This window comes from Haemorhous mexicanus, chromosome 17 (assembly GCF_027477595.1).
Source record: "Haemorhous mexicanus isolate bHaeMex1 chromosome 17, bHaeMex1.pri, whole genome shotgun sequence".
NCBI lineage: Eukaryota > Metazoa > Chordata > Aves > Passeriformes > Fringillidae > Haemorhous > Haemorhous mexicanus.
In genome coordinates this window covers 6,706,301-6,720,308 of record NC_082357.1, presented here as the reverse complement: position 1 = coordinate 6,720,308, position 14,008 = coordinate 6,706,301, and the positions used below count along the sequence as shown (strand labels likewise).

Sequence of the window (14,008 nt, the reverse complement as noted above, 5' to 3'; positions counted from 1 at the left end):
CATAAGAGTTGTCCGTGGTGTATGTTGTACAAGAGCACCAGGAGGCTTTAGGCTTTTTACTTGAATCTGGCTTTCCTGCTTTGCAATCATTTTTGTTGGGGCTTATTCTCTGTCCTTTTTCTCACTTATATAATTAACCCATATCTGAATGTATGCTACTTACCATTACTCCAGTCATGAATTTGACAGCCAGATGGAAGCAAACTAAGCTTTTCTTGTTTTGACAGCTGCCTCAGGAAAGAGAGAATACACTGCTGACTGGCAAAGCTGTAGCAGAGCCAAAGTGATAAACTATTAGCTGACTTCCCAGTTGTACAGGGTGAGGTGGAAGTGGCTGTGCTGCACGAGGACGTGAAATTGTGTTATACTGGAACATGCTGAGTGAAAGGCTGAAGGTGGAACTGGTTCAGAAAGAGAAGAGCAAGACTGAGTTCCAGTCTAGTCCTTAGAGGACAGTTAGCCTCATATGTGTGCACAGGATTCACAAAGGGCAGTAATTAATTGTAACATTTGTCACAGCTGGAGCTGGTGTTTTTTAGTGGCTCATAGTCTTGAAGAAATTTGGTACTTGCTGTTCTTGGCCTCTCTTGTAACAGTTTATGCTGTTGTAGAAAGAAAGGAGGCTTACCTGCTCCATATGCTGGGCTTAGTATTCACAGCTTCAGAGGGGGGCAAAACACCAACAGAAACCAACAGAAACACCTTGTTTGGTTTGCTTCCTTCATCACCTATGACATAAAGACAAAGCAGGAAGAGGAACAAGTAAAGAGATTTTTTCACAGGGCCTTAATTCTGACTAAAGTGACTTACTGTTTAAAAGCAAGCTGCTCCCTTGCCACGGCTTTCAGGTGCTGGAACTCACTAAGCTACTGCTTCCAGGAAAACAGATTCAAAATAGTGATTTCCCATTGTGTAGCTTTATATATCTGGACCTAAATTCTAAATAATATATGTAGACTTGAGAACACTTAAATATCATCCTTCAACTTACAAATACTAATGGCACTGTACTCTGATCATACAGTGATGTTTCCCTATGTACTTGAAGCTCATAACCCATGATCATGAATATTTATTTTTTAAGAATGAAATCTGTCTTGTGAGATTTAACAGAATTTTTTCTTCAAATACCAGTCCCATGCAGAGATGCTTAGAGCATTCAGATTGGAACACAGGCAAAAGTGAACATCAAAAGAAAATCTGTGTAATCTATCTCTATTACATGAGTTTCTCTTAGCTGCTCTACTAACCATACTTGATAAAAAATAAGGTATCAGGTTGGAGTTAACAGCAGATGCTTAGGTAAAATTATGCTTAACCTTCCAGAGTACTTTACTATTAACCTGTTATGTCCTTCTAGGAAGGAGCAAAGTGTGAAGTTCCCTGAAGACTTTTCAGTTAACCTTCCAAATCTCCTGAAATTTATTTTACATCACTCAAGTCTTTCTTCGTCAGAACCCTGTACCAAAGAATGCCTACATAAAGAGTCAGTTCTACAGCAAGGACACATCTCACACTTGGAGAGAGAAATTCAGAAGTTAAGATCAGAAATCAGTGCCCTTCATCAGGCCCATGACCAGCTTGAAGCACAGCTTTCTGAAGCCAGGAGAGAGGAACAGAGACTACAGCAGCAAAAACACACACTGGAAAAGCAGCACAAGACTCTGCAGCTCCACAGTGAGCAATTACAGGCCACATATGACCAGAAGAATCAAGAATTGTTAGAAATGGCTGAAAAGCTTCAAGAATTAGCTGATGCATCAGAAAATCTCCTTAAAGAAAATGCTTTACTGAGAATTCTGGTGGCATCAAGAGGAGGAAAGCTACAGAGCAAAGAAGAAATTGAAGAACCCCTTCAATCTGAGCAAACACTTTCTGAAGATAATGATATATCACTTTCAACAGCTACTGCTGCTTTAGAGGAAAAAAGGATTGATAGTATTGATACCATAGAGACAGAGCACAGTAGTAGAAATAGGACAGAATAATTGCTTACACAAAGTCAAGTGATGCAGTATTGGGTAGGTATTTATGCAAATTTTATTGACATTCATTGTAAATAAAGACTTCCCCCACATGATCTAGAAAAAGAAAAATCAAATGGAATATTTTTGTACACTTGAACAACTTATTAGATACCCCCATCTTAAGAGAAGAGGAGAATGGAAAACACTTTCTGCACTTTACTATTGCACTAACTTGCAAACACCTATCCATTAAAATGAAAGCTACTGGTTTGTAGGGGCAGCAGTGTGCAGCACCTCTGACTAAGGACGAGTTAGTTTTCACTGGCTTTCTTTTACAGCTGCTAGAAGGGAAATCAGACCTTTGAGTTATACTTTTCCATAATTTCTGAAATTTGCCCTTTACACTGCATTCTCTTTGCTGAATTAAAATAGATACTTCATCTGTGTAATCGGTAAACTTGAATGGACAAAGTCATCTTGCTACAACTGTTCTGTTCTCAAACTTCAGCACTTTGTATCACTTTGTATACTGGTATTCTGATTGTCTGGAAACCACAAGAGCCATGTGTGAACTGTTCTCTACTGCAAACTAGAGGAAGTCTTACTGGATTAATCCTTTTATTCTTTGCTTTTAAGAAATCTCAAATACAGCAATTTAAGTGGACTGGTCTGACTATACATGCAGGTCTCTTGAGAGCAGTATTTTAAAAAGCATGTGTCAGGGTAAGAACATTATCAGCTGTACCCCATATGTTGTACTCAAGAGGCAACAGCTTTTTACTGCTAACAGCATTTTTTTGCTTCAAATTACAGCTTTCAATTTTAAAAAGGCAAATGTAGCACTAACAAAGCAATTTGACATCTTAGTGTAGAAGAAGGGGACAAGTTTTTGTCTGGGCCATTCTTGTCTTGCATATAGTTGAAATTCTCAAGCAAGCTTGCTAGGCCTTAGGTTATTCCATATGTACAAGTACAAGAAGCAAGCCTAATGCTTCCTCTGAAGCTGAATTAAGGCTAGGCAATTAAGTGTTTAAAAACATCAGTATGCAAAGGAGGCCATGTACAAAGTCATAGAAAACAGGCCAGTAAGCTCTAAACATGTGTGCCTACACAAAGAATTTAAGAATACATAAGCTGCCATTGGCTGCTCAGTGTTGTTCCTTCTCCTCTCCCCAAACCTTTGCAGTTCAGAACTTCCCACAGAGCAGGAAATGTGTTATCCGGAAGGCCTTGGCCATTGCTATCTAAAAACTTCTACAAACTGACCAGCAATAACCCTTGCCCCTGTCAACAATAGAGAAGACTACTGTTGTAATACAGTTCCATCAAAAGTTAGACACATTAACTGAATTCTAGAGTTGTCTGGCTGTATGTATTACAAAATGCCTTTTTGTAACAGGCTGTTAACATACACCCTAAGTACACAAACCAGGGTTCTAGCAAGAATTTATACTAGTTGCACTTAAGCCAGTTTTGCTACGTAACCACTTATGCAGTTTCAGCACACAGACGTATGGAAGACAGAAGCCTGCTCTACTGCCATTTCAAACACCTGGAAACCATCTGGACTTTCTCTGAGGGTTCAGTATCCATCATAAGTTCCCAGGCTGGAACCCATCAAAATGGCAGTTTCCTAGCAGTAGCTACATAGAGTACTCAGTTCTAGCAGCCAGAAACTTAACCAACAGCTAAAGCATCTTTTCCTTTCTTGCTCCTGTGTTTCCTACTTCAGTATATTACTGAAGGCTTATCCCTTCTTTTTAAATGAAGTACTCTGCATCAATCCAATCAGCTCTTCAAAGGAAGAGGTCTGGCTGCACACTCAATCTAGTAGCAGAAGCAAGCTTTAACTGCAGATCTGGTCTTGAAGGTCTGGAGTCCCATCCATAGTAGTGGTTCAGGAGTCCCTGTGTATTTTATACAGTTGCATCATATTCCTGTATGCTACAGAACACAAAGCAAGAAGTTTCTGGCAGCCTATTTACAGTTCACAGTTGAAAAGTAGTTCACATTACAGTAGTAGCTCCATCAAAACAGGCTCAGCTAAACATTCAAGTAACAAAAACCAGTAGTAGTCTCTTCACACCAGTATATCCCTGTGCCCATTGCCAGCAATGGACATTACACTAGGCGAGTCAGCTTCTGCCACAGAGGAATTAGGATACACAGCTGATGCAGAGTGCAGCTTCTCAGTGCATGCAGTTGCAAACAAAGCTTATTTAATTCTCATCAGGGTGTTTTCTGATGAGTAGTGTGCACGTGACCAGATTCTTCACAGTATTGAGATGTTTCTGCTGGTTACACATCATGAGCACAGCGCATCTGCAGGTGTTGCTCTGAGTTAGCTGTGTACTTCTGGGCCATTTGGAGTTAGCTTAGCTTTCCTCTCCACACAGGGTCCTTTAGCAGAGTACTGCACCAGCAGAAAGGGCTCTTTGGTTTCTCCCTCACCCACAATGCTTTCCTCATCCTCAGACTGGCTGAGCTTCTGCAGCCGCAGGTAGCACCAGCAGCCCAGAATCAGGGCTCCCAGAGCCGCAACAGCAATCAGGATAACGATGACAGTCACCACTCCTGTGGTGGGGCTGTGATCTGTGATGGACATGACCAATAGTTCAGGCTGTACTCTTCTTCAGGAGATTTTTTTGTCCTCACTATCAGTCTTGATGCATCTTCAAACTCCTGCAGAGTTAAAAATAAATAATGAATTTCTGCAGTTTTACTGCACTCAGCAAGATTATATGGCTGGTATTGTCCACTAGGGCATGTGATCCTCTTGCACTCCAGTGCTTTGTGCTGCTCAGTCACAGAATCACAGAACCATGTTTTGGCTCCTGACATGCTTGATGATAGCACATGGTCAACCTATTAAGAGGTAACAGTTTTCACTAGGAGGTACAATACAAGACTGAAAGCTCTATGGAATTACAGTTTAGCACAGGGAATTTAAGACTGTTCATACAAATGCTGTATTACAAGTGAAATCTCAAATCTGTGATGAGGTAGCAATTTAGCTACCTTTAGTTTTCCTCAAGGAATCCTGCAGAAACAGTACATTTGAGTGTCTGGCTTTTTTTAAAATCTAATTTACAAGCATCCTTCTTATGTACTAACAATTCCAGGACTGGTAAGCTAATTGTGAAGGTAATTGCAGTGCTAATGCATTACTGTAAGTCTTTCCATAACACTGGCCTGCTTACAAGGGCTGGGTATATGATAATTAATTGTTTGTTCATTAAGCACATAAAACATCTGTTGCTATTTTAATAAAAAGCGGGTAGAGCTGCATTTAAGACTAAAAAAGCACAATGGAAGCTTCTGCTCCTCTTAGTGGCGTTAAAACCATAGGAGAAACACAGTCTGTTAGGACTGCAGCTGGAATTGGAAGAGAGGCAGCGGCAGGAAACTAGAAGAGCTCCAAGACTTCCTTAGTATGCTGTAGTGTGAGCAGGAAAAAAAAATACAGGTAATGTCTTTTGCTACTTCTTCCAAATTCACAACCCTGTTTTATAAAGTCATGTGAGCCTTGTCTTTAGTTTCAAAGTCACTGTTTACAAAGGTGATAGCCTCACTTTCCTTCCTTCAACTAGGACATAGAAGGTAATGAATGAACGACTTGCTTCTTTCCTACTACCCTACTTCTTCAACAGAACACAAATTCATGCAAGACTATTGTAGAGACCAGAGCCAGTCCTAGCCAGGAACATCTCTTACCTCTGTACTACTGAAAAAATCAGGTTAGGGCTCAATGCTGCCACTTCAGGTACAAAAGGTGCAGTCCTTTGAGGCTCTAAGGCCAGCTCTAAGTGCACACATGCCTTTCTCTGGACCTGTACCCACTGACTAGCAGTAACAGGAATATCTTCTGGCTGCCAGTCTGTTGAGGGTCACATACACTTATCCAGGAAAGGCTCCTCCTCACCATCACTGCTGCAGTCTCAGCTGCAAGTACAGCATCTTCATACAAAAACCCTACAGAAGGAGTCAGTCTTAACCCACCCTGACCCAGGACCACTGGGTTACAGTGAGTGTCACCCATCTGCACAAAAGTCTCAACTGCATTTCAACACGAGTCAAGGCAATTACAGTGCAGGATCCTTACCAAGACAGCTGAAGCCAGAGACCAAGTTTGTTCCTTCATGTGTCATGGAATAACAGACCCATGTGTATCACCATTTCAGCAAGGACACTACTACAGCGTTTAACACGTGCCATTAGAATCCAGTGTCACAAAACTTGCAAACACTCTGGTTACATTTCCAGCCCTGTAAACTACAGCAATCCATAGCTTGTAGTGTTATCTGATACAACCAGCCAAGTTCTGCAGACCCAATTTTGCCTAAGTAGTAAAACCAAACCTGACCACACCACACACACTCAGCAGGGCTGTGTGCCCACTGCAGCCAGAGTATTGTATGATTTGCAATAATCACCTTGGTTCTGCAATGCTTATTCAACACAGGGTGATCAGCTGAGGGTGATTAAGAGTGACTTTCATGTAGTTCATTTTCCTCGGGGCATGTCTGAAGAGCAGCACTGTTTGATCCAGCCAAAACAGTACAGCATCAGCATAAAAGATATTTACCTTGCTTCATATGCAGACACTGCAGAGCCACATTGAGGCTTCTTCTGCAGCTTGCACTATTGTGACAGCCTACTGTTCCTCTACAGCAGTTTAGGTCAGCATACAGCCTTACATTAAGCAGTTACTGTCACCTAGAAAATAGTTTTTCATAGTGGAAACTACTGCAGATGCTACCCCTCTGCCAGTCTGTGAATAGACAACATCAACTATGTAAAGTATGAAACTGTTCACATCACCAGCCTCTCTATCACCAGGATTTTCTGGCAATCTTGTTTCAGGATGCACGAGACTGTTTTATGATGACTTAACAATTTTGAGTCCAACACGGAAACTTACAGATTCCTCTTAAAGATCTTTCTTGGTCAAATCCATAGGTTACCTTTAAAATTCCAAGTGTTTTCTAGTTGATTTAGAATTCAAAAAACTTCACCTCTCAATGACAAAGTGCAGGCATCCTTCCTTCAGGCATATCTTCTTCCCACTTAGGGACTTGGGAGCCAGCACCTTATATAAAGTCAGGTATTACGCATCTGTACAGATAGCTCAAACAACTAGTTAGTAGTGTGTGACAGTAGTTTTAGATAGTTTGGAAGCTATAGTGTTGTTGCTAGCTCACTCTGCTATTTTTCTGGCTTTAGGTCACTGTACAGCTAGAACTAAAGCTCTCCTGCAGTCTTAGTTCTACCCTTAGCACAGTACATTTGCATGTTGTAACTATATTAGCAAGAACTTTCAAAGAAGCCTTGGGATTGTGTTGTTTTCTGGACACACAACTCCAACCTTGCTGTTCTTTCCACCAGCAACTAACTGGAATCCAGATTAAGCTGTCTCTGTACTCCCCTTCCAGGGGAAATACTGCATTTTGTAGATCCCCTTAAACTGACTTAAAGGCCACTAACTGTTCAGACTCACTTTCCCCTTAAAGCCTACCTGAGTTAAAAGCCCCTCTAAGCATACCAGTAGCAGCACTGCCTTCATTCATCACTTACTGGAAGATATTAGAGGCTGTAAATTCCTGATCTTCAAAGGGATTGCCAGCACCATCCATATATTTGGTGGCACTTGTAGAGCTATGTCCCTTCCCACCACACTTGCTGTCAAATCAAGCATCTAAGCATATTTACTCATTAGCAAGATTAGTCAGATGACTGGTGTGAACTGCAAATAGCCTATTTTAGTTCTTACAGCAATCAAGCAGTGAAAACATCAGCTAGAAACCATGTTTCCGTAATTAACTTGCCTTTTTTTTTTTCCTAATACCAGCTTCTACCCAAAAATTCATTTGTGAAGTTTTATTATCCAATTGAAAAGCTGTAACTAAAGGACAAACAGAAAGACAGTCTGAACTGCAGACGGCTGCTAGGGGACAAATGCAGTGGAAGATTGAAATTAGTTCCTAAACCAAGTTTTTCATTATTACAGGCATTATGCTGCTAAGGTCACTATTTTTAATGCCCACAGGCATGTTTCACTGCTACCATTCAAGCCAAAGCTGTAGGGAGAGGCAAAAAAGCAGTTTATAGTTCACCCAGATATACTGAAGTCCTCATCAAACACTTCTGTTCAAGGTTCAAGTATTAAGTCTTTCGGCTTTTTTTTAGGGAGGGAGGGGTGAGGTGGCAGGGAGAGGAGGAGGTGGGACCTACTGTATTATAGTATTCCACCTAAAGTAAGTTAAATGGGGCACAGTAAAGAAATGAGAATAAAACTAAAAGAGTGACCTTCAGCCTAATTTCTGTTTAAAAATCAGAACTATTTCCTTAAAAAGCCTCCAACAACAGCTTCTAATTGTGAAAAATGCTTTCTCCTGTTTCTCTAGTAAAAAAATCCCTTTTGAGGAATGCTGCATACTCATCTCAGTAACACCCTTCTTGCCAATGGAAGACAAGGGGAGAACCCACAGGGAAGATCAGTGCTGTACATTAACCACTGGCACACAAGTGGCACCCACACAACCCATAGAAAGTAAGGCCTTTACAATACAGGAGTGCTCAGGCTTCACCACTTGCACATTAAAAAAATGGCATCACTGTTATTCTTCATTAACTCCAGGTAATACCACCTTGTGATAATGCCAAGTAAGCTTGCAGAGGCTGGGGCTTGGCCAGAGGCTATTTTAGAAGCAGGGAGCTGTTTAGTAGAAGGTTTCAATGCAATTCATCTTTTCCCACCCTTACCATAGTTTTGATGAGGAATAGAAGAACAGGTCTTTTCTGTGGCTAATTAGCTGTGGACAGAATTCCAAGAACTTAGCATTCAGGCAATTGTTAGACAATCTAGAACAAAAGCCAATACCTAACAGCATTGGCTGGAACAGCAGTTAGCTCCCACATGAGGTGTAGTGGTACCTTAATCAAGATTCACTTTTAAAGCTTAGCACCAAGCTAAGCCACACAGAAGTTGGCAGTTTACAGAAGACAGCAAGATGAAGAGATAAGAGTGCAGTAGTCTGAGATATTTTCCAGACATGACAACAGCTGAAAGAGCAGACAGACTTTCTCAGCAGCACAGCAACTGGAGGAGTTTATGCTGTAACTGCCTGTCAGGCAAGTCAGCCAGTTAATGCAGCACTGGAAACAGGCTTACAGTGTTAAGACCATGTTGACTTCAGAGGCAATTGCATGGCTGGCAAATAATCTGTCAGACTCCAGATTTTTATCTGTCAGTGTCACATCCACATGGTGCTCTAATGAAAAGTCTCTCCTGACATGATAAGAGTCACTTCTGACATTCCATTACCAGAAGTACTATATATATAGTTGCATATATCCCCTGGCATAGCTTAATTCTTGATATATTAGAAAAATTACTGAGATGCCAACATTAAGTTTGCTGATAAAACCAAGTTTTTTTATTTGGATTCAAGGTAGCTCTCCAAATGTGTCATTTTGGGGTTTTTTTAATGGCTTTGTGTAATAGCAGCTACACAGCAGCTGATATTTGACAGTCAAACAGTTTTTATACACAGCTCATATCTTTAGACAGCAAGTATGCCAGGAGTCAGTCACGTACCTGCAGCAAGCAGCTCTGGCTAGGAGTCCTCTATGCACACAGTTTCTGAATCACCTTATTAAAGGCGAAGGTCATCCTGGTTTTGGATCTTGTCTGGCAAGTCTTCCTTCTTGCTCTTCCCCTGTGGAGAGTGATCACATTGGTCTCTAGCTGCTCTGCATCCTGAGTGCCTTTCACTTTTGGCTTTCCAGTGACATAATCATGTTTAACTACTAGTCAGTCTGGCACAAGCTGTCAGGGAAAAGATCCCTTACTGTTTCACCTACCTGCTAATCAAGGTAACAGTCTCACAAGTGGTTTCAAGTTCTTTAGGTTTATTCAAAAGCAGTATCTAGTGACAAATGTAATGTCTACACCTACATTTGCGTCAGGAAAAGGAAGAGCACGAGATGCCACGGCACACTGCAGATACTCTGAGGAAGGAGCAAGACTCAGTTTGAACAACTTGCGTTACTGAAAACTCCCGGATTGTCATTGCAAAGGTCGGTTTGGACATAACCCTGCAGCACGTACCGAACTCCTCGCACTGGGAGAGCAGGGACGAGCCTCTCCAGCCGAGAGGAGCCCGGCGCCCACCCCGAGCGGGCACCGACGATCCGTGAAGCATCGCCTTGTGACTGCAGCACGGCAGGGCGGCTGCAAACCACCGGGAGACGGGGCCGAGCCCCGGGCGAGGCAGCACGGGCCGGGGGAGCCCCGAGTCACCCACGGGGCCCACGCGAGGCCTGCGGGGCGCTCAGCACCGCTCGGAACCCAGCAGGGCCGGGGGCAGACACAAAGAGCGAGAAGTGGCGGCCCCGGCCCAGGGCGGGGGAACTCGGGGGAAACTCTGGCGGCCCCGACCCCGGCGCGAGTTCCTGCCCGCTTCACCGACCCCCAGCCCCGGCTCACAGCACGGCGAGCCAGCTCTTCCCGCAAAGAACCGAGCCGCGCCTCCCCCCGTCCCCGGTCACCATCCCGCAGCACCCCAACGCACCGACCAGCCTCGCCGCAGCCGCGGCAGCTCCTTCGCCGCCCGCGCCTCCGCCTTATAGCGGGAGCCGGGCGGCGCCGCGCGGCGCCAATCGGGGCCCGGGCAGCAACAGCTGACGGGCGGGGCGCCCGCAGCCCTTCCCTCCCTTTCCCGTGACAACCGCGGTGGGTCCCGCCCCGCGCCGCAAGGGGTGAGAATGGAATCACGGAAGAGAATCACTGAGTCGGAGAAATCACGGAGGCATGGAATCGTGGAATCATCGACGTTGGAAGAGATCTTTAATACCGTCCAGTGGAACCGTCAATCCAGCACCATCAGAATCACCCCTAAACCTCTAAATCACATCAGCCAGCGCCACATCCAGACGTTTCTTTCTCTTAAACACCACGAGGGATAGTGCCACCACCGCCCGGGGCAACTTATTCCATTGCCTGACTACCCGAACAGCCGCCGTCTCAGCTTAAAGCCATTTCCTCTGCTCCCCTCACCGTGGGCATGGCAGAAGAGACCGGCCCCCAGCCCACTACAACCTCCTTTCAGGCAGTTGTAGAGAGTGATGAGGTCCACCCGGAGCCTCGTCGGGACTACGCAAACCCAGCTCCCTCAGCCACTTTCCATAGGACATGTTTTCCAGACGTTGCTTGGCGGGTCTCGGCGCCGGCGGCCCGCGGAAGGCTGAACGGCTCTCTTGAAGGGCCGCGCTCCTTCCCCTCGCCGCCTCAGCCCTGAGCCCCGCGCGGCGTCGCGGCGAGGGCGTGAGGGCACAGCCGGCCCAGCCAGGGACTGAGGGCGTCGGACGTCGCTGACCCAGCCCCAGCGCTCTTCTCGCCAGCCCCACCGGGCTAAAAGCCCTCAGACACCTCGGTGACCCCGCAAGAGGCGGCTTCTCGTTTCACCGGGCAGCAACAGGACAGGGGCGCTGTTAGCGGAGGCCACGCCTGAGCCGCCGCGGTGTTGGTGGCACTGAGGGCCCCGCCGGGCCCGGCCAGCACTCCTTCCGTGGCCCCGAGCAGACAGCCCCCGCCTCCCTGAGAGCGTCTGCCTCAAACCTCCAGAAAGGTCGCATTCCCAGTACACCAATTTTATTTGGCGATTCATGCCTCGGAGATGCAGTTAGGAAGTTGCCCAATACAGGCATTTGTCACACTTCGGCTGAAGTTGGTCGTTACTGGAGTAGAAAAGAATATCGCCGGTCGTTACTGGAGTAGAAAAGAATATCGCCACTCCTCTGATGTGGTATAGTTACTGGTAACAGAGATCCCAACTTGTTTGAGGTTCATCTGAAGTCTGGCAGAATGAGTTTTGAGGGAATAAACTGTGACAGAAGATCAAGTTTGGAAGTCACGAAGTCACAATGACTTACAGAAAAACTTGTTTTACAACACAGTTTATATATTGGTTTAACCCCAGTCAGCAAACAAGCTTCCCATTAGCAGGATGGGGGAAAGAATCAGATGACTTCATTTTATTATTCACTTTTAATTATCAACCCTGCTTTCAAGGAAGATCCAAAACGTAGCCCTACACCAGCAACTATGAAGAAAACTCACTGTATTCAAACCAAAACCAGCACAACTGCAAAATTTTCAGTGGGGTAAAACTAATTTTTCCTTCTTTAAATGCAGTCTCCTCTATAAGCATGAAACAAGGTGCGTGGTCTCTTTCTATTCTCATTCAGTGGAAAGCTAAATATGGCCCAAGACCCCCATGGATGTCTCACCTCCTCTGCTTGCTCTCTAAGCCATCCAGACACAAGTCACCTTTTGCCTGGGAGCTGTACAGCCCCCTTACCTGTGTTGGTGTGTCCAGAGACCTTCCTAAGATGACAGGTAACTCTGAACTGCTCTCAAATCCTATCTAGCCAGTTTAGAGCATTAGCAGAGCAGCTGTTTCATGGTACACACTGCCCCAAGCACACCATCCTGTATTTTGTTTAATCAAAAATCTGTGGTGGCATGGCATATCTGAGATACCACAGCCAGTTAAGAACATTTTTATAGAAGTCATTGTTTAATGTAAGATTAGCAGTTTAAGCTTTGGATCTAATAAATGTAGTGCAACATCAGTTTCTACTGTCTTTACGAATCAACTACCATAGAAAAGATGATAAAACACTACTAAACCTTAAAAGCTCATAATCTTTTTTGAAAGAAGTGTAAGAGTAAGCACAGACACTCTTTACTTCCACTGTCAGTAGTTAATGGTCTGAATAGTCTGTCCATGGCTGTAACCTTCTGTGAGGTGAGCAGATGCAGAGGTAGCCTTTGGGCCAGTAATTTAAGAAGATATCTAAATCTCATTTTGATACTTGAATCTCCCCAGAGATGCCTGTTTTACTCACGTAACCATGGACAGAGTCTCCACTGTATATAAATGTCCCAATCCATTTCAGTGAGAAGGGTCATGCTCTTTTGTACAAAAATCATGAATGCAATTACGACAAAGCTGACTGGTAAAAGCCATCCAATAATAGCACAGCCTTAAGAGAAGAAAACTGGCTATCTCTTTTGGTATAATTTGAAAACTTTTTGCCTTTGAAAAAGTTTTAATAGTAATTTTGTATCTCATATTTAGTAAATGGCACGGAGAACAAAGTGGGTTCATTCACATCAGTTTCTTATCTTTGTAAATGGGCTGCTTGCTTTGTGCAGGCTTGGATGGGAAATTTCCAGTCTGTTGTGGAGAAAGTGCAGGGCTGTTAATCCTTCAAAATTGCTTTAAAAGCTCCTTTTTCCCACCTTCACCCATCCCCAGTTAACGCTTAAAGCCTTTAGGAGGGGCAAGGGTCTAATGATCGCAGATCCACACATGGGGAGCAAAGAGCCCTCTGTATGCTTCACCAGGAGCTGCTGAAGCATACTCAGTTACAGCCATTGAGTAATATGGTTTTCAGCTGTGCTAAGGATGAGAAAATGAGAGTTTTCTCTCATTGATTTACTGTTGCTCCTTAGCTGTGCATAAGTAATGTACAACTGTAAATATGCAACATGCTACTACAGGAGATGTTTTTCTCTTCCTTGGAGAAGAATTACAAGTTTATCAGTATGATTTCTTCCTCAATATTCATAACTTACATAAAGAGATTTGACAATTTTCCAAATTTATGATGTCCTTTAAAGCACACACTTCTGCTTTGATGCTTTCATATCACAAGCACTCAAGAGTTTAAACCATTACATATGCTCATAGATTTCACTGGGAATTATCCACAGAACAATTCTGGGGTCACTTGTGGTTGCCACTGTGACCATCATCTGGCTCTCTGCTGGAGCTACCTTGACTCAAGCATAGTTTCCAGCAGTGTTGATTTTAAGTGTTACTAATTATAAAGATTCTTTTGTTTCTCTTCAGGGACTATACCACTGTCAGAGATATAAATTACTAGATTATGATATGCCTGTATTTTTTTTTTTTTTTTTGCTGTTGTTGTTAGAAATAAATTGTTTCCATTGTTGCAATTTACATCACACA

At 43.8% G+C, this 14,008-nt stretch overlaps 2 protein-coding genes across 9 annotated transcripts in view; one reads left to right on the top strand and one right to left on the bottom strand.

The window, feature by feature from the left end:
* Window positions 1-2,442, top strand: part of TXNDC11 (thioredoxin domain containing 11) — a 28,642-nt gene extending 26,200 nt beyond the window's left edge. For all 3 annotated transcript variants that reach the window (XM_059861867.1, XM_059861868.1, XM_059861869.1), the window contains one exon: window positions 1,361-2,442. In XM_059861867.1, coding sequence (XP_059717850.1) covers window positions 1,361-1,988 — 628 coding nt within the window. In that variant the 3' untranslated portion in view covers window positions 1,989-2,442. The remainder of the gene's footprint in view (window positions 1-1,360) is intronic.
* Window positions 2,018-12,297, bottom strand: SNN (stannin). 6 transcript variants are annotated; one of them, XM_059861870.1, is made up of 4 exons: window positions 10,541-10,650; window positions 9,565-9,685; window positions 6,983-7,082; window positions 2,018-4,649 (listed from the first exon to the last, which is right to left on the bottom strand). In XM_059861870.1, exon 4 carries the CDS (start codon window positions 4,570-4,572, stop codon window positions 4,309-4,311), a length of 264 nt encoding a protein of 87 aa, XP_059717853.1. In that variant the 5' UTR covers window positions 4,573-4,649; window positions 6,983-7,082; window positions 9,565-9,685; window positions 10,541-10,650; the 3' UTR covers window positions 2,018-4,308. The 6 variants fall into 6 exon arrangements, 5 of the variants coding, with proteins under 5 accessions (XP_059717853.1, XP_059717856.1, XP_059717854.1 ...); XM_059861873.1 differs by having other exon boundaries at window positions 10,545-10,565; XM_059861871.1 differs by lacking the exon at window positions 10,541-10,650 and adding an exon at window positions 9,831-10,359.
* Between the last annotated feature and the right edge of the window lie 1,711 nt (window positions 12,298-14,008).

Bases quoted from the DNA above. Each gene is read 5' to 3' on its own strand.
- SNN (XM_059861870.1), bottom strand. From the start codon at position 4,572: ATGTCCATCACAGATCACAGCCCCACCACAGGAGTGGTGACTGTCATC.